We start from the raw sequence: 21,892 nt of genomic DNA, 5'->3' as shown, positions 1-21,892 counted from the left end.
GCTTTTCAGACATCCAAGGGGAAACATCTTTGGGTCTGAAAACTGAACACCAAAGGTAATCTAATAGCCATCACTTCTTGGGCTAAGGTACCTAATTTCATGGAACTTCAGGAGACGTGAACAAATACCAGAGTAAAACCCACAATCTCAAAACCACCTTTTGGAACAAATTTAAAAGTAATTTAGATTGGAGCTGAGAAGAGTAACTCTATCTTTACTATTCTAATGTGGGTCAATCTGTATTAAGAATCTGAGTGGAGTCAAAGGAGCAGGCACTAAAAAGAACCTATTTTTAAACCTTAATCCATTCATCCAAACATTTGTATTTAAGGAAAAGCTGCAAAGCAGAAAGCTCAGAAGTCAGAAGACCTGTGTTCTAATACTGGCTCTATAAAAATTACTGCAGTAAACATGAAAAAAAATCACTTAACTTCTCTGGACCTTATTTCCTCATCTGCAAAACAGGCATAAAACTTAGCCTTTCAACCTCACAAAACTGTTTTAAAGACCAAAGAATAATCTGAAAATATATGTTAGACATGGTAACAATAATAGATACCACTTGATGAATGCCTACTATGTGGCAAGCAATGTGCAGGTGCTATATCTACAACAATCCTCAAGTCAGGTATTACAATCCCCTCTTTATAGATTAAAAAAAATGAGGCTCAGAATTCCCTTGAGGTCCAGGGGTTAGGACTCCGAGGTTTCACTGCCAAGGGTGCATGTTCAATCCCTGGCCAGGGAAATAAGATCCCTTCAGGCCCTGCAAGCCCTGCAGCGCGGCAAAAAAAAAACAACCAAAAAATGAGGCTCAGAGAAGTTATGCAACTTGCCTAAGATGTTCAGTAATAGAGCCAGAATTTGACCCTAAGTCTATCTAACAACAATTGTCCATGCTCTTTCCAATATACCCTGATACCTCCATACAAATATAATAAGATTTATCACTTAATGAGGGCTTTCTCTATTCCAGGAATGGTATTAATATTTTACTTATATTACCTCATTTACCCCTCACAGAAACCATATTAGGTACATATAACCTACATTTTATGGATTAAAAAAATGAATTTCAAAGAGGTTAAACAACTTTGCCAAGGTGTGCCTGATCTGGCTCCAAAGCTTTAGTATTAACCACTTTCCTATACTATATTTAATACAGTGTCCCTAAAACCGAAGTTAAAATGCGTCTCCGAAAAAATGGAGAAGTCAATGAAGAAGAAATAGAGTCAGAAATCAGTAAGTTCTTTTTCTTTTCTTTTTTTAATAAATTTATTTATTTATATAATTTTTGGCTGCGTTGGGTCTTCACTGCTGCGCGTGGGCTTTCTCTAGTTGCAGCGAGCGGGGTCTCCTCTTCATTGCGGTGCACGGGCTTCTTATTGCGGTGGCTTCTCTTGTTGAGGAGCACGGGCTCTAGGTGTGCAGGCTCAGTAGTTGTGCCGCACGGGCTTAGTTGCTCTGCAGCATGTGGGATCTTCCCAGATGAGGGCTCAAACCTGTGTCCCCTGCACTGGCAGGCGGATTCTTAACCACTGCAGGGAAGTCCAACCAGTAAGTTCTTATTAGTGGCTCAGAAAATACAGAGCCATGTACTAGGTGTATATTAAAGGAGAAAAAAGGTCCCAGACCCCAAAAATCTCATAACGTAATAAAGAAGAAACATGTAAATATCTAAGGAAGAATAAACTATTATAATACTCTTTATGTGCTTCCCTGGTGGCGCAGTGGTTGAGAGTCCGCCTGCCGATGCAGGGGACACGGGTTCGTGCCCCGGTCCGGGAGGATCCCACATGCCGTGGAGCAGCTGGGCCCGTGAGCCATGGCCGCTGAGCCTGCGCGTCCGGAGCCTGTGCTCCGCAACGGGAGAGGCCACAACAGTGAGAGGCCCGCGTACCGCAATATAAATAAATAAAAATTTAAAAAATAAAAAGAAATATAATACTCTTTATAAGTACACTGAAAAAGAGATCAAGAACTGTGCAATGGCAGCCCCAGCTGACATCTGCCTGCAACTTTATGGGAGACCCTGAACCAAAATTTAGCACCCCAATTCCTGACCCACAGAAATTGTGAGACATAATAAATGATTATTGTCGTTTAAAAAAAAAAAGAACTGTGCAATGGGTGGGAATAATTAAAAAACTATTATAAAAATATTTGAAATATTAGAAAAATGGATGGGGATTATTAAAAAATTCTGGAAACAAATCTAGGATTATTCACACATGTAAACAGCAGTAATTTAACAGTAATTGCAGCATACATACCATAGTCACATCCTTCTTTTAAAATTTTTTATTATAAAATGTTCAAATAGTAGAAAAGCAATGGTCTCTTGAAAGCATTTCCTATACTTAACACTTCCAAAACAACTTCTTGGAACAGTTTCAAACTTTTGTAACTTTAGTGATTATAGGGTATATCACAGAAAGGGCTTAATTATATCTAGCAGTAAGGCAACCAAGTAAGTGAAAGTTCCTTGAGCAGCTACCAGAGAGGGTCTACAATTAGTAAGGATGGGAACTACCATTTACTGAACACCTGCTACATGCCAAGCAGTTTATATACAAGTAGGAAATACCCCCACTTTATGGATGAGGATAATGACTAAATAAGCGAATTAATTTGTCCAAGGTCACACATAGCTAATTAAGTGGCAGAACTGGGATTCAAACCTAGATCTGACTCCAGAGCCCACATTTCACTATGAAATGCTGCCTCTCCAAGAATGTTCATTTTCTGTACACATAGCTATCTGAATCAGATACTACGTAATCTATCATTATTTTTTATGGAGCCTGATGGGCAATGCTTAAACATGACTACTGAATATGTATGTGTATTTATTCACTGATAAAACACTTAATGTAGCTTATCATGTACTTAGGCTTACAGAGATAAATAAAACAATCTCTGAATTTGAAGAGTTTACACTTAAGTAGAAGAGAAAGACAAAATAAATAATTTATATGACAATGTGAAGAAGCTTTATGATTTAAATATATAAGAGATGCTAAAGAAATACACAAGAACAATTGGCACCTAATCCAGACTGAGAAGATAAAGTGACATAATGTCAGGTCAGTGGAGGATACTTAACACGAAACAAATAGCTCCTTTTAAGATCTACTCATAAATTATTGAGAGAGAGAGAGAGAAAGAGAGAGAGAGAGAGAGAGAGAGAAAGAAGGAAAGAAAGGAAGAAAGAAAGGAAGGAAGAAAGAAAGAAAGAGACACTACACAGTCTTTTACAGCCTTTTACAGTTGCGTGTTAGAAACCCGGTACCCCAGGCCTGACATACCTTCAGAAGCAGTGAATTTACTTACATGTTGTTAGGAAAAAACATATGCTGCCAGCCCTGGGCAGCGGAAACTACTATTGAATCACATGTTTCAGGCTTTAAATACAAGTCTAATCATATGATACAATATGGGAGCTGTTTTATATTTTCAAACATGAACTTATGTGGTTATGGGCTCTATATGACTTTCTAAAAGAAAGTCAGTGTCTCTGTCTCTCTCTCTCTTTGCTTAAATAGGTAAGTAGATAGATGATAGATAATAGAGAAATAGAGAAATACAAAGATAGATAGATAGGTTTGTATGTATATATGTATATCTCTACCCATTTTATCATTTTGTATCATGGCAAAAATAAATAATATATATATATTAAAATATATATAATATATAAAATATATATAAATATATATATATAAATATATAAAATAAATATAAATAAATATAAATAAAAAATAAATAAAAAAATAAATAAATAAATATATAAAATAAATATAAATATATATAAAATATGTATAATATATAATATTATATATATAATAAATAATAAATAAAAAATGGATAAATTCATCAAGAAAATCTTGCAAAATCAAATTGTTTTTGGAAAGACATGTTATCTAGCCTAATGGACTCCAAGATGCAGGACTGACTGAGCATAAACACAAAACCAGCATCTCTCTTAAATGAAGTTTTCCTCAGTCTTCCCTGGAATGAGCTCTCCTCACATGCCCAAAGCAGTGGATCATTTATTACCGCTTTTTCATGGAGGTCTCCATTCACTAGCCTTTGCTATAAACCTTGACACTTGACCCTTCTTCCCAGTTGAGATATACATGTATGATGAAATCTTTCACAACCTCCCCTTTTTCTCTTCTCATTCTCTTCATTCAAAAATCTTTTAAATAGGGACTTCCCTGGTGGCGCAGTGGTTAAGAATCCGCCTGCCAATGCAGGGGACACGGGTCGAGCCCTGGTCCGGGAAGATTCCACATGCCGCAGAGAAACTAAGCCCGTGCGCCACAACTACTGAGCCTACGCTCTAGAGCCTGTGAGCCACAACTACTGAGCCCGAAAACCACAACTACTGAAGCCCATGCGCCTAGAGCCCATGCTCTGCAACAAGAGAAGCCAATGCAATGAGAAGCCTGTGCACCGCAACAAAGAGTAGCCCCCGCTCCGGCAACTAGAGAAAGCCCACACGCAGTAACAAAGACCCAACGCAGCCAAAAATAAAGAATAAATAAATAAATAAATAAATTTAAAAAATATTTTAAATAGCTGCACAGTATCAGAGACAATGAGATGTAATAGAGCAAATACTTTCAGGAAATCCTTGTTCCTCTTAGGTTATACTGCTCTTATCTCGCCCCACCTATCACCAACTGATTACTGGGCACTAAGCTCACAGTTCTCCTCTGTACTGCCATCATCCTCTGTCCTGCCATCATCTTGGCTGACTTCCACATACAAACAGATGACCAGTCTAAGCAACAATTTGGTCTCATAATTCTCTGACCTTCTCAACTCCAACGACCTTGACCTCCACTCATTTCCAGCCACCTACTTCCACGGCCATAGATTGGAACTGTATTGTTCTGGAAGGCTTAAACTAAAATGTCCCACTCTTACGTGAAAAAATATGCGCCAAGATGTTAATAGTGGCTACCTTGATTAAGTCAATTATCTGTACTCTAAATGCACACTTTGATTTTCCTGAGGGAAACACTGCTCTTGCAATAAGGAAAAACAAAACAAAAAAAGAAAGAAACTTTATCACTCTGATGATAAATTTTTGTTCTTTCAAGTCTCTGAACTTCTTATACCCAGAAAATCTGTTTCTCAGTCTCATCAAAGACCTCTAGACCTTGACAACTTCCCATTGGGTTAGGTACCCTTCCTCTAAGCTACCTCAGCATCAGTGCATACCTGTATCATGATATATATTACACTGCATTGTAATTATTTGTTTACTTATCTATCTTTTCCTTTAGATTCCAAGTTCCTTGGGATCAAGTAACATGTCTTGGGACTCTGTCTAGCACAGTGAAGCTGTCGTGAACAAACACAGGTTTCTGAGTAAAGAAATGAATATTGAAACAGCACTGATCAATATGAGTAAGACATTGATTCAGATTCTATTTCTGTCCTTAACTTTGGTATGACCTTGGGAAAGTCAGTCAAATTCTCTGAATTTCAGTTTTCTTGTATCTGTAAAATGGGGTGATGATAATCCTTGTCCTATCCATTTCATAGAGTTGTCAGGAGGCTTAAATAATATATATGTTAGGTATAAGAATTACCATTGTTTGTTCAGACTGGCTAAAACACATGATTTCCTTTTCTAGAACTGCTTTCCTTGGCTCACTGAAATCAGCTTTTTTATTGCTACTTGACATTAATAGTTTCAGAGCTGACTAACCATTAATTGCTCCAGACTGTTTACCCTTCGTTCCCCTAAACAAGATATGGCACAGCCACGGATATCTTTTGTCCTGATACCATAGTCATTTCCTTTTAGAAGAAGGATATAATTGTTCCAACATGGAGAAAGGCCTCCCAAGTGCTTTTTGGGAGAACATTTAAAGTACTCTAATTCTTTGTCTCTACCAGTTCAAAGGAAGCAAGATAGGGGATCCGAGAATTGTTAAAGGGAATGGAGAACTCAACTGTCACTCTCATAAATCTGGGCTACAAAAAAATCAATAAAGATCTTTAAACCAACCTAATAAAAATGTATCTAAATAGGATCTGCACTGGGAATCTATTTTTTTCTTTTTCAGGAGATCCAAATTCAAATAATGGTTTACTTCAGTGGTTCTCAAATTTACCTGCACATTAGGAATCATCTGGGATTTTAAAAATATTCCAAAGCCCAGGCCACACATCTTATGGACTGGATTGTGTCCCCCAAAATTCATCTGTTGCAGCCCTAGCCTCCATGTGACTATATTTGGAGACAGGGCCTTAAGAATGTCATTGAGGTTAAATGAGGTCATAAGGGGGCGTCCTAATCTGATAGGACTGGTGTCCTTGTAAGAAGAGGAAAAGACACCAGAAGTCTCTCTCTCCACATACATACAGAGGAAAGGTCATGTGAACAGTGACAAGATATCTTGATCTTGGACTTCTAGCTTCCAGAAGTATGAGAAAATAAGTTTCTGTTGTTTACGCCACCCAACCTGTGGTATTTTTTTTTAATGGCAGCCTAAGCAGACTAATCCAGCACCCTAGACCAATTAAATCACAACCTCTTGAAGTGGGACACAAACAGCACTATTTTGAAAGCTCCCAGGTGATTTAAAATCGGCACACGGAAGTTTGGGGACCAATGCCTTATTTCATTTCAACTTTGAACTATAACGGACCTAGGTTTTTCTTTCCTGTTATTACATTTGTAGAAAAATAAGAATCAAAACATCATTAATTTATAGAACCACAGCAAAACTTGCCTCAAAAATCATCTGGAAGGGTGTTACCCCTGACACCTCCTGAGAATAGCTGGTTTCCTCTGAAGTCCAGCTCAGCTCTGCAGAGAGTCCAGGCAGTATAGACTGTATTTCTGTGTGAGAAGAGATGGTGGCAGAATAGAACAAGCAGTTTGCATAAGCACCAGAGTTTCTGGAGTTATTAAACTGATAAGCCAAGAAGTCTCTTCCCTGATGAAAAGATTATCTGCAAAATTTTCAATATGATTGGAGATGGCTATGCATCAGCAAATTGCTTAAACATTTAGAATTACTTTATGGGGATAAGACATTTAATCACATGTTTTCAATTTTACACAAACTGAAAATTTGCTAAATCAATTTGTATTTTCACTTAATTTCCACAAGGACATATCCAATGCCACAAATCTTCAGAGTTGATAGCTCTAACTGATATTCTTATATTTTTAAATAAATCAATTCATTATTTAATAACACAAATCCAGTAAGTGAGCTAATTTAGAACTTAAAACAGAAAAATTCAAGAATGACCCTCTCAGGCATTTACCTAATGCCTAGTGCCTTTTTTTACCCAAGAGAAGCAAACTCTTGCTAATTTAATTGTCAATTAACCACTTTGTATATTTACATATGTTGATTCAGAACTCTTTACACAAAGCATCAGTGAGTCCTGGATCATCATCAACAAATACAACCTCAAAGTATGCACCATCCTTCTTTCTTTCTGTACCCTGGCACTAATATTATAAAGGGAAAAAAACCCAAATCTCCCATTTTATAAAATGCCATCCCTTATTTCCCCTCTATAGTAGTATTAGAATGGAGAGCTAAATATGAATAAAAATATATATCTCAGTCTCTGAACGTTCTACCTTATAAATGAGGTTGACAATGTTGATATTATAAAAGAATTCAACTTAAAAAATTTAATAACAATAACATATATCCTAAAATAATAGCACAATTTTCTTCTAAAACATTCATACCATATATCTAATAAGCTTTAACCATCTCAAAGAAGATCAAGTTCTAGCTATCAATCTTAATGGGTAATATTTTTCTTGCCATTAGTTTGTTTTTTAAATATAATTCAGTAACAAAGCTTGAGATAATATGGCAGCAAGGTTATGCTACACTGAAGTTTAATGAAGTTGGCACTAAACCAGGATGACTTACATCAATCTTCAGATTTACCACTGACTGACTTTCTGACCTAGGCTGACCCCCTTTTTTCTGATTCAATTACCTTTCTGTGAAATAAGAAAAAATTGTTCCTCAATCCTATAAAGTGGTAATACAGTGAAAAATAGGGAAAACATGTAGATACATGAGAAAAAGGTTTGTCAGTAACTTGGAATTCTCTAGAAATCTTAATAATGATTTTTTAAAATGAGTAGTTATTTGGGGGAAATTAATTTCAATTAACTCACTCCATACACCAAAAAAAAAAAAAAAAAAAATCCAGATGGATTGACTAGAGTTAAACGTGAAAAGGTAAAACAGTAGAACTAAATAAAAAGCCTTCTGTTTCAAGATAAGTCAAGCATATGTTGAAATTTCATCTTCCCATTCAAACACATAAAATGATAAAACAAGTATTTTTAAATTTTAATAAAACATAGTCATAGGGACTTCCCTGGTGGTCCAGTGGTTAAGACTCCACATTTCCAATGGAGGAGGTGCGGGTTTGATCCCTGGTCGGGGAACTAGTATCCCACATGCCGCATGACACAGCCAAATAAATAAATAAATAAAAATTAAAACAAAACAAAACATAGTAATAGTGAGAAAAAAAGAAAAGAGAAATCTTTATAGACCAGAAATAGAGAGGTATTCTTCCCTAACCTTCGAAAGGAAAAAGAGAGAGAGAATCCACAATGGTAAGTAAGGACCAAAGATGCCCCATGTTTGAGGCCTGGAATGGAAAAAAAAAAATGGAGCTAATATTGCAACACCAACAGGTTTAAGAGCAAGAGCCACAGAGGCCACACATAGGAGGTATAAGCAAGGGACCAAAACATGAACAAAAGCCAAAGGGATGCCACCTGCCTACCTGAGGGTTGGTTAAAAGCCAAGTGATACTAGTAGCAGCATCAGTGATGCAGGCTGAGGGCCTTAGAGCCATGTAATATAAGTACGGATGAGACTCAGAACTATATATTCTATTAAGATACAAGAGCCTTTTATCTTTCCACTCAAGCAAAGTTTAATCCAAGATACGTGCCCTGCAGATTAGGGCTCAGCAACCCAGAGAACCTCCTACTGGAAGGCTGTCAATGCAGGATGTGTTAAGGACAAAAGGGTCATGGACAATTAGCTCTTAACTAAAAATTACCAACCAGTGAAGACCAATACCATGAAAAATAGGACACATATCAACCAACAAAATGTATACCTGAGGAAATAGAGTTAATAAAACAATCTGAAAAGAACTTTAAAAATAAGTGCTCTGTATTTTATACCCTCAAATATAAAAAGAAGCCATGAAACAAGAATACACTGCCATCAATTAAACAGAAAGTAACAGCCAAAAACCCTATTAGAAATCTTAGAAATTGAAGATACAGTGTTTGAAATGAAAACCCTGTGGATGGTAGATTAGACACTGTAAAAGAGCATATTTAAAAGAAAAAGTAGTACTTGAATGTCCATAGAAGCATGATTCATAGTAGGAAAAAGTGGGAACAACCCAAATGTCCAACAAATGATGAACAGATTAACAAAATATGGAATATTATTCAGCCAGAGAAAGAAATGAAGTACTGTTACATGCTACATACTAACATAAATGAATCTTGGAAACATTATGCTTAGTGAAAGAAGTCAGACACAAAAGGCCACATAGTGTATTATTTTGTTTATATGAAATGTCTAGAACAGGCAAATCCATAAAGACAGAAAGTAGATTAGTGTTTGCCAAAGGACAGGGGGTAGGGGTAAGGGGAGTGACTGCTAATTGGTACAAGGTTTCTTTTGCGGGTGATGAAAATGTAATGTTATAAATAGTGATGATAGTTGTACAACTTTGTGAATATACTTAAAACTACTGAATTATATGCTTTAAAATGGTATATTTTATGACATGTGAATTATATATCAATTAAAAGAAGGAAAAGATAAAAGACATTAAGAACAGATTTCTAAAAGACAAAAACACTAAAAAAATTAAAATTAAAAAAATTCAGAATAAAGAATGACTGAGCCACACAGCTAAACACATCACAATGAAACCCAGAATAACAAGGATAAAGAGAAAACCCTAAAAGCTACAAAAGAGAATCAAATTAGCCAAAAGAAACATGAGTTAGACTTCTCATCAACAATGCTAGATGCCAGAGGATAACTGAGTACTATCTTCAAAGATCTGAAGAAAATTCACTTTGACTCTGGACTTTTAAGAGAACCAAACTACCATTAAAGAATGAGAAACTTAATATGTTTATATTCCTTAAGCCCTTGCTGAAAGAACTACTAAATAAACCAGCATGATCTTTGAAAATGAGTTTACATTTGCACCTTTTTGCTGAGATGGGGTGGAGATAAGGGGGAAAGAATGATATAGTATCAATATCAAACTACTTATTGACATAGCTCTCCAACTGTTAAAGAAAAAGTAGATAGAAAAATTTCAATCTTGTGGCAATGTGAACATACATCAAAACCATATATTGGGACTTCTCCTTTTTGCAGTGATGAAATAACTGGTACCAAATAAGCCCTCCCACCAAAAACTACTATAAAACTGGATAAAATATACTAGGCAATTGTTTTCAGGCACTGAGCAATAAATAGCACAAGCTGTGATCCTTGAGAGAAGGGAAACTCATGACATGACCCCTATGATTGCCCTGGATGTCTGCCTGGGGAAATTTTCCTGCCCATGGAGGACAGAGCTGGAGCCCAAGCAGAGCACAGTGGTTCCATTAAGCTGAGGAGACAGCGAATAGAGCTCAGGGTTGTGAAAGTACCTGGAATCTGCAAGGCAGGGCACTGGAGAGGAGGGAACTGTGCAGAAGTGGGTACCAAAAGTCTGTATGGAAGCTCCCCATGAGCCTTTGGCCAAGGGCTGGGCTATGCATACAGCGGTGAGACTATATAAGATTTCCCAGAGAGCAGTTGCAATGGAGTTGAAAATGGAACAAGAAATTAGTGGTGAAGCAATGGTGGGAAATGTTGGCCTTCAGGCCCAGCCAGAATGGAGAGAACTTGATAAAACTGATGGTGTCCAGCTGAGATGGCAAAAAGGTAATATTTTAGTAGTAAAAAACACATTCAAGAAGAAGGTCTGATCCACCCTAAAAAAGCCTAAAACCAAGTCTCAACAAGATTCACAGAGAAGATACAGTTGGAGGTTATGTGGTATCAAGTTAGAGGGGTTTGAAAATGACTCAGCTTTCTATAGATCTACCCTTTAAAATGTATTTTAAAAGCCTACACAAGGTTAGGGTGATTAGCTTGCTAGAACTGCCTGCTAAAACAAAAATCAACACTCTTCAGAGGTAGAACAGAATATAGATCACATTATCCAGTAGAAAATAAATATTTAATAGACATGCAAAGAAAAAGGAAAATATAACTCATACAAAAAAGCAATCAATAAAAACCAAGCCTGTTACAGATGTTACAGATGTTAAAATATTAACTGCAGAGGAATCTGGGTGGACAGTATATAAGAACTCTGTGTACTGTTTTTACAACTCTTCTATAAATCAAAAATTATTTTCAAATTAAAAATGTAAATACTCTGCAAAAGGATGAAACTAGACCACTATCCTATACCATACACAAAAATTAACTCAAAATAGATTAAAAACTTGACTCTAAGACCTGAAACCATAAAACTCCTAGAAGAAAACATAAGTGGTAACCTCCTTGACATGGGGTTTGGCAATGATATTTTTAACTTGACACTGAAAGCAAAGGCAACAAAAGTAAAAATAAATAAGTGGAACCTACATCAAACTAAAAAGCTTCTTCACAGCAAATGAAACCATCAACAGAATGAAAAGGAAGAAAAAATCTGCAAATCATATATCTGGTAAGGAGCTAATAACCAAAAAATATAAAGAAATCATACAACTCAATAGCAAACAAACAAGCCAATTAAAAAACAGGCAGAGGATCTGAATAGGCATTTTCCATAAAAAGGCATACAGATGATGGACAGGTACATGAAAAAATGCTCAACATCACTAATCATCAGGGAGATGCAAATCAAAACCACAATGAGATACCACCTCACACCTGTTAAAATGGTCATTAAAAACTAAGAAGCAACAAACACTCCTGGTACTCAGAATGTGTTCTCTAAATACCAGTGCTCACTAAAAAGGAGAAATGGCTGATTCTGGGCCTAAAGTAGAACTGTACAAGATGAGATGGGTATCTTGTTGGGCCAGAAAGCAAAGAAGTTATCAAAGGCCAATGAGATTATGTCAAAGGATTTAGTTATAAAATAAATAAGTCACGGGAGTATAATGTACAGCACGGCAACTACCTTTTTTGTATCACATATTTGAAAGTTGCTAAAAGAGTAGATCTCAAGAGTTCTCAACAAGAAAAAAAATTGTAAGTATATATGATGACAGATGTTAACTAGACTAATTGTGGCGATCATTTTGCAATATACACAAATATTGAATCATTATGTTGTATACCTGAAACTAATATAATGTTACATGTCAATTATACCTCAACTTTAAAAACTTTCAGACTTAACCTATGTAGAATCTGCATTTATGAAGATTGCCAATTATCAAGTATGCTAAGGGGGGATTCTTTGCAACAAGTCTGATCATAAGTAGTTTAATCTATTTCCAATGATATACATAAGCTAAAAGAAGAAAAAAATTTTATATTGGTTCAAGATGGTGGAGTAGAAGGACATGCGCTCACTCCCTCTTGCGAGAGCACAGGAATCACAACTAACTGCTGAACAATCATCGACAGGAAGACACTGAAACTCAACAAAAAAGATACCCACATCCAAAGACAAAGGAGAAGCTGCAATGAGACAGTAGGAGGGGCACAATCACAATACAATCAAATCCCGTAACTGCTGGGTGGGTGACTCACAAACTGGAGTGAAGGTTCTGAGCCCATGTCAGGCTTCCCAACCTGGGGGTCCAGCAACGGGAGGAGGAATTCCTAGAGAATCAGACTTTGAAGGCTAGCGGGATTTGATTACAGGACTTCAACAGGACTGGGGGAAACAGAGACTCCACTCTTGGAGGGCACACACAAAGTAGTGTGCACATCAGGACCCAGGGGAAGGAGCAGTGACCCCATAGGAGACTGAACCAGACCTACCTGCTGGTGGGAGGATCTCCTGCAGAGGCGGGGTGTGGCTGTGGCTCACTGTGAGGACAAGGACACTGGAAGCAGTTCTGGGAAGTACTCCTTGGTGTGAGCCCTCCCAGAGTCTGCCATTAGCCCCAAAAAAGAGCCCGGGTAGGCTCCAGTGTTGGGTCACCTCAGGCCAAACAACCAACAGGGAGGGAACCCAGCCCCACCCATCAGCAGACAAGCAGATTAACGTTTTACTGAGCTCTGCCCACCAGAGCAACACCCAGCTCTATCCACCACCAGTCCCTCCCATCAGGAAACTTGCACAAGCCTCTTAGATAGCCTCATCCACCAGAGGGCAGACAGCAGAAGCAAGAAAAACTACAATCCTGAAGCCTGTGGAACAAAAACCACATTCACAGAAAGATAGACAAGATGAAAAGGCAGAGGGCTATGTACCAGATGAAGGAACAAGATAAAACCCCAGAAAAACAACTAAATGAGGTGGAGATAGGAAACCTTCCAGAAAAAGAATTCAGAATAATAATAGTGAAGATGATCCAGAACCTTGGAAAAAGAATGGAGGCAAACATCAAGAAGATGCAATAAATGTTTAACAAAGACCTAGAAGAATTAAAGAACAAACACCTAGAAGAATTAAAGAACAAACAGAGATGAACAATACAATAACTGTAATGAAAAATACACTAGAAGGAATCAATAGCAGAATAACTGAGGCAGAAGAACAGATAAGTGACCTGAAAGACAGAATGGTGGAATTCACTGCTGTGGAACAGAGTAAAGAAAAAAGAATGAAAAGAAATGAAGACAGCCTAAGAGACCTCTGGGACAACATTAAATGCAAAAACATTCGCATTATAGGGGTCCCAGAAGGAGAAGAGAGAAAGAACCCGAGAAAATATTTGAAGACATTATAGTCGAAAACTTCCCTAACATGGGAAAGGAAATAGCCACCTAAGTCCAGGAAGCACAGAGGGTCCCAGGCAGGATAAACCTAAGGAGAAACACACTGAGACACATAGTAATCAAACTGACAAAAATTAAAGACAAAGAAAAATTATTGAAAGCAACAAGGGAAAAATGACAAGTAACATACAAGGGAACTTCCATAAGGTTAACAGCTGATTTCTCAGCAGAAACTCTACAAGCCAGAAGGGAGAGGCATGATATACTTAAAGTGATGAAAGCGAAGAACCTACAACCAAGATTACTCTACCCAGCAAGGATCTCATTCAAATTCAATGGAGAAATCAAAAGCTCTACAGAGAAGCAAAAGCTAAGAGAACTCAGCACCACCAAACCAGCTCCACAACAAATGCTAAAGGAACTTCCCTAAGTGGGAAACACAAGACAAGGAAAGGACCTACAAAAACAAACACATAACAATTAAGAAACATACATATCGATAATTACCTTAAACGTGAATGGATTAAATGCTCCAACCAAAAGACACAGGCTTGCTGAATGGATACAAAAACAAGACCCATATATATGCTATCTACAAGAGACCCACTTCAGACCTAAGGACACATACAGACTGAAAGTGAGGGCATGGAAAAAGATATTCCATGCAAATGGAAATCAAAAGAAAGCTGGAGTAGCAATACTCATATCAGATAAAATAGACTTTAAAATAAAGAATGTTACAAGAGACAAGGAAGCACACTACATAATGATAAAGGGATCAATCCAAGAAGAAGATATAACAATTATAAATATATATGCACCCAACATAGGAGCACCTCAATACATAAGGCAACTGCTAACAGCTATAAAAGAAGAAATCAACAGTAACACAATAATAGAGGGGGACATTAAAACCTCACTTATACCAATGGACAGATCATCCAAACAGAAAATCCATAAGGAAACACAAACTGTAAGTGACACAACAGACCAGATAGATTTAATTGCTATTTATAGGACATTCCATCCCAAAACAGCAGATTACACTTGCTTCTCAAGTGCATACGGAACATTCTCCAGGATAGATGACATCTTGGGTCACAAATCAAGCCACACTAAATTTAAGAAAATTGAAATCATATCAAGCATCTTTTCTGAACACAATACTATGAGATTAGAAATCAATTACACAGAAAACAACGTAAAAAACACAAACACATGGAGGCTAAACAATACGTTACTAAATAACCAAGAGATCACTGAAGAAATCAAAGAGGAAATCAGAAACTACCTAGAGACAAATTACAACAAAAACACGATGATCCAAAACCTGTGGGATGTAGCAAAAGCAGTTCTAAGAGGGAAGTTCATAGCAATACAAGCCTACCTCAAGAAACAAGAAAAATCTCAGATAAACAATCTAACCTTACACCTAAAGGAACTAGAGAAAGAAGAACAAACAAAACCCAAAGTTAGTAGAAGGAAAGAAATCATAAAGATCAGAGCAGAAATAAATGAAATAGAAACAAAGAAAACAATAGAAAAGATCAATAAAACTAAAAGCTGATTCTTTGAGAAGATAAACAAAATTGATAAACCTTTAGCCACACTCATCAAGAAGAAGAGGGAGAGGACTCAAATCAATAAAATTAGAAATGGAAAAGGAGAAGTTACAATGGACACCGCAGAAATACAAAGCATCCTAAGAGACTACTACAAGCAACTCTATGCCAATAAAATGGACAACCTGGAAGAAATGGACAAATTCTTAGAAAGGTATAACCTTCCAAGACTGAACCAGAAAGAAATAGAAAATATGAACAGACCAATCACAAGTAATGAAATTGAAACTGTGATTTAAAATCTTCCAACAAACAAAAGTCCAGGACCAGATGGCTTCACACGTGGATTCTATCAAACATTTAGAGAAGAGCTAACACACATCCTTCTGAAACTCTTCCAAAAAATTGCAGAGGAAGGAACACTCCCAAACTCATTCTATGAGGCCACCATCACCCTGATACCAAAATCAGACAAAGATACTACAAAAAAAGAAAATTACAGACCAACATCACTGATGAATATAGATGCAAAAATCCTCAACAAAATACTAGCAAACAGAATCCAACAACACATTAAAAGGATCATACACGGGCTTCCCTGGTGGCGCAGTGGTTGAGAGTCCGCCTGCCGATGCAGGGGACGCAGGTTCGTGCCCCGGTCTGGGAAGATCCCACATGCTGCTGAGCAGCTGGGCCCGTGAGCCATGGCCGCTGAGCCTGCGCGTCCGGAGCCTGTGCTCTGCAATGGGAGAGGCCACAACAGTGAGAGGCCTGTGTACCGCAAAAAAAAAAAAAAAAAAAAAAAAAGGATCATACACGATGATCAAGTGGGATTTATCCCAGGGATGCAAGGATTCTTCAATATACGCAAATCAATCTATGTGATACACCATATTAACAAATTGAAGAATAAAAACCATATGATTATCTCAATAGATGCAGAAGATTTTGACAAAATTCAACACCCATTTATGCAAAAACTCTCCAGAAAGTGGGCATAAAGGGAACCTACCTCAACATAATAAAGGCCATATACGACAAACCCACAGCAAACATCATTCTCAATGGTGAAAAACTGAAAGCATTTCCTCTAAGAGCAGGAACAAGACAAGGATGTCCACACTCACCACTACTTTTCAACATAGTTTTGGAAGTCCTAGCCATGGCAATCAGAGAAGAAAAAGAAATAAAAGGAATTCAGATTGGAAAAGAAGACGTAAAACTGTCACTGTTTGCAGATGATGTGAAACTATACATAGAGAATCCTAAAGAAGCAACCAGAAAACTCCTAGAGCTAATCAATGAATTTGGTAAAGTGGCAGGATACAAAATTAATGCACAGAAATCTCTTGCATCCCTATACACTAATGATGAAAAATCTGAAAGAGAAATTAAGGAAACACTCCCATTTATCAATGCAACAAAAAGAATAAAATACCTAGGAATAAACCTACCTAGGGAGACAAAAGACCTGTATGCAGAAAACTATAAGACACTGATGAAAGAAATTAAAGATGATACCAACAGATGGAGAGATATACCATGTTCTTGGATTGGAAGAATCAACATTGTGAAAATGACTATACTACCCAAAGCAATCTACAGATTCAATGCAATCCCTATCAAATTACCAATGGCATTTTTTACAGAACTGGAACAAATCATCTTAAAATTTGTATGGAGACACAAAAGACCCCGAATAGCCAAAGCATTTTTTCCCTTGAGGGAAAAAAATGGAGCTGGAGGAATCAGACTCCCTGACTTCAGACTATACTACAAAGCTACAGTAATCAAGACAATATGGTACTGGCACAAAAACAGAAACATAGATTAATGGAACAGGATAGAAAGCCCAGAGATAAACCCACGCACCTATGGTCACCTTATCTTTGATAAAGGAGGCAAGAATATACAGTTGAGAAAAGACAGCCTCTTCAATAAGTGGTGCTGGGAAAACTGGATAGCTACATGTAAAAGAATGAAATTAGAACACTCCCTAACACCATACACAAAAATAAACTCAAAATGTATTAAAGACCTAAATGTAAGGCCAGACACCATCAAACTCTCAGAGGAAAACATAGGCAGAACACTCTGTGACATAAATCACAGCAAGATATTTTCTGATCCACCTCCTAGAGTAATGGAAATAAAAACAAAAATAAACAAATGGGACCTAATGAAACTTAAAAGCTTTTGCACAGCAAAGGAAACCATAAACTAGACAAAAAGACAACCCTCAGAATGGGAGAAAATATTTGCAAATGAAGCAACTGACAAAGGATTAATCTCCAAAACATACAAGCAACCCATGCAGCTCAATATCAAAAAAGCAAACAACCCAATCAAAAAATGGGCAGAAGACCTAAATAGACATTTCTCCAAAGAAGACATACAGATGGCCAAGAAGCACATGAAAAGCTGCTCAACATCACTAATGATTAGAGAAATGCAAATCAAAACTACAATGAGGTATCACCTCACACCAGTTAGAATGGGCATCATCAGAAAATCTACAAACAACAAATGCTGGAGAGGGTGTGGAGAAAAGGGAACCCTCTTGCACTGTTGATGGGGATGTAAATTGATACAGCCACTATGGAGAACAGTATGGAGGTTCCTTAAAAAACTAAAAATAGATTTACCATATGACCCAGCAATCCCACTACTGGGTATATACCCAGAGAAAACCATAATTCAAAAAGACACATGCACCCCAATGTTCATTGCAGCACTATTTACAATAGCCAGGTCACGGAAGCAACCTAAATGCCCATCGACAGACAAATGGATAAAGAAAATGTGGTACATATATACAATGGAGTATTACTCAGCCATAAAAAGGAACGAAATTGGGTCATTTGTTGAGACGTGGATGGATCTAGAGACTGTCCTACAGAGTGAAGTAAGTCAGAAAGAGAAAAACAAATATCATATATTAACACATATATGTGGAACCTAAAAAAATGGTACAGATGAACCAGTTTGCAGGGCAGAAATAGAGACACAGATGTAGAGAACAAACGTATGGACACCAAGCGGGGGAAGTGGTGGGGGGGGGGGTGAGTGGTGGTGTGATGAATTGGGAGATTGGCACTGACATATATACACTAATATGTATAAAATGGATAACTAATAAGAACCTGCTGTATAAAAAAATAAATAAAATTCTAAAAAATATTTTTTAAACTCACTCAAAATTAACATACTGCACAAACAAAAAACTAAGAGAATAATTGCCAACAATGACAAAGAGGTTTACTATACTTACTATACAAAGTATAGAACTTTGTATAAAATAGAAAAGCACTAAGATCCTAAAGGGGAAAATGAGCAAAGAATGTGAACAAACATTCAACAAAGAAATAAACAAATCAATAAACATAAGACAGTCATTTCACTGTATTAAATGCAAGTTAAAATGAGATACAATAACACTAGTTTTTTCCTAAGTAGAAATAGAAACACACACACACACACACACACACACACACACACACACACACTATGGTAATTTGAAAGAAGGTATGCCAAGGTTTTCAAAGTATGATTGTCTCTGAGATTATATTATAAACATGTATAATATTATAATTATTTTTCACCTTTAGTTTTTTTTTTTATATATAATAATGGGAATTGCTTTTGAAATTTTTTTTTTTGGCTGCACCATGCGACTTGTGGGATCTTAGTTCCCCGACCAGGGATCGAACTCAGGCCACAGCAGTGAAAGCTCTGAGTCCTAACCACTGGACTGCCAGGGAACTCTCACTTTTGAGATTTTTTTTTTTAAGTGTTTTAAATATCTAAAAAATGATAGGCAATATTCTGCCTATCAAATTAACCAAGCCTTCTTTGAGTAGTAGTGCACAATACTGGTAAGAAGGGGATCAGACAGGTGTTTGTATACATTGATAGTAAAAATGTAAATTGCAATAATTTTATGGAGAACAATTTAATAATTTCATCAAAGTATTATTTATAATACCATAAAATTAAAATCACCAAACATCCTGAAAGAGGGGAAAGCTTAATAAATTATTATAACCTTTCAATGGAATAGTATAAATTTTTGTAACTTGTTACTACATAATTTCAAACTTACAGAAAAGTTGCAAGAATAGTACCAGGAACTCTCATATACCCTTTACCCAGATTTAGAAATTGTATATTTTGACACATTTGCTTTATCCTCTTTCTCTTTCTCTGTGTGTGTATGTATGCATATTTTTTCTTGAAACAATTGAGAATAAACTGGAGACACTGTGCCCCTTTATCCCTAAAATAATTCAGTGCTTATGTTCTAAGAAGAAAGTCTCTTATATAATCTCAGTATAATTATCAAAATAGGAAATTTAGTATGAATGTATATAGTATTACTATCTAATCCATAGTCCATATTCAAATACCAGCAATTATCCTAATAATGTCCTCTATAGCTATCTTTTCCTGGCCCAGAATTCAATCCAGTATTGCACATTAGATTTAGTTTTCAGTCTTACTCTCCTTTATTTCTCTGCCTTTCCTGATCTTGACATTTTTGAAGAGTTCGGACCAATTTATTTTATAGAATATCCCTCAAATTGGATCAGCTGCTTGTTCCTTAAAATATTCAGGTTATGCAATTTTTGCAGAAATACCACAAAAGTGATGTTGTGTCCTTCTCAGCACATATCAGGAAGCACATGATAACAGTTTGTTCCAACATTGGTGACGTTAACTTTGATCTTTTGGTTAACGTGTCCCATAGATTCCTTTACTGCAAAAGTTAGTATTTTCCCCTTGTGATTGATAAATATTTTCAAAGTAATCTCCACAAATTATGTATCTGTTCCTCATTAAAATCGCACTCATTAGTGTTAGCATCCATTGATGATTTCCTAAGTCCTTTATCTTTTCGACACTTATTAGTTGGCATTCTACCTGTAATGAACAGCTTTCCTTTCTCCTTATTTATTTACATCTGTATGGAGTCATGTGTTCTTATTTTATTCACTGAGTTATAATCTCTTACTATCATTATTTACCCTATATTATTGTCCCATATTTGGTCAATGGAAGTCCCTTCAAGCTGGCCACAGCTTGTCTGTCCACATCACCTTCAAGGAATTCCTTTACTTCAAGGATACGGGGGCTTCCCTGGTGGCACAGTGGTTAAGAATCCGCCTGCCAATACAAGGGACACGGGTTCGAGCCCTGGTCCGGGAAGATCCCACATGCCGCAGAGCAACTAGGCCCACAACTGCTGAGCCTGCACTCTAGAGCCCACAAGCCACCACTACTGAAGCCCATGTGCCTAGAGCCCATGCTCTGCAACAAGAGAAGCCACAGCAATGAGAAGCTCACGCACCACAACGAAGAGTAGCCCCCACTCACCACAACTAGAGAAAGCCCGCACTCAGCAACAAAGCCCCAATGCAGCCAAAAATAAATGAATAAAATATTTTTTTAAATTAAAATCACGGATATTCTAGGCTCATCTTGTATTCTCCCTACCCCAATCCTGGAATCAGTGTTTTCCCCAAGGAGTTCTAGTTCTTTTTAGTGGAGAAGTGTGGTTGGAAACCAAGATTTGAGAGCTAAGCAATTGCTATTGGGATATTATTATTTCTAGGCTCTCTCAACAGACAAAGCTAGGATACATACACATATCTCTATGTTTCTATATTTATCTATCATATGTAATATATACTATACAGTGGGAACCATGAGTTCTAATTCCACAGGGTGAATTTTAGTCTGCCCCCTTTCCATACTTGTAACTTCTTTATCCAACAGCGAAAAATCACGTTCCTATTAATCTTAATATATTTACTCAATTTATCAAGCTAGAATACACAGGAAGTAGTTTCAGAATTGTTAAACCTTATCTCTGGAAAGCAAACCTACTAACTAGATTTCAACATTTGTTTATAGTTCTTTTATTTAGGTAAACTTTACATATAATATAATGCACAAATCTTAAGTGTACAACTTGCAGAGTTTTGACAAATGCATATAACCAGGTAACTCATGCTGCATCAAGATACAGAACATTTCCATCATCCCAGAAAATTCCTAATTGCTTTTTTCTCAGTGAACACTTCTCAGAGGCAATCATTTAAAAGTTTTTTCATTAGTTTAGTTTCACTGTTCTTGAACTTTATATAAATGAAATCCATATACAGTGATTCTTTTGTGTCCATTTTCTTTCTCAGCATAATGTCTGTGAGATTAATGCACAGGCATACCTCATTTTATTGTTTCACTTTACTGCACTTCACAGATACTGTATTCTTTTTTACAAATTGAAGGTTTGTGGCAACCCTGCATGGAGCTAGTCTATTGGTGCCATTTTTCCAACAGCATTTGCTTACTTAGTGTCTGTGT

General features: G+C 36.8%; 1 protein-coding gene across 1 annotated transcript in view; it reads right to left on the bottom strand.

Annotated features, from left to right (window-relative positions):
• The window catches only part of TOP6BL (TOP6B like initiator of meiotic double strand breaks), a gene marked incomplete at both ends in the record, with an annotated part of 91,112 nt that overhangs the window by 42,565 nt on the left and 26,655 nt on the right, over positions 1-21,892 (bottom strand). The window contains one exon of the mRNA XM_082844886.1: positions 6,756-6,865. Within this exon, the coding sequence (XP_082701012.1) occupies positions 6,756-6,865 (110 nt within the window). The remainder of the gene's footprint in view (positions 1-6,755; positions 6,866-21,892) is intronic.

This window comes from Leucopleurus acutus (assembly GCF_964270905.1).
Source record: "Leucopleurus acutus genome assembly, chromosome: 8".
NCBI lineage: Eukaryota > Metazoa > Chordata > Mammalia > Artiodactyla > Delphinidae > Leucopleurus > Leucopleurus acutus.
The sequence above is the reverse complement of the archived record's forward strand: the minus strand, read 5'-3'. Positions and strand labels throughout refer to the sequence as shown.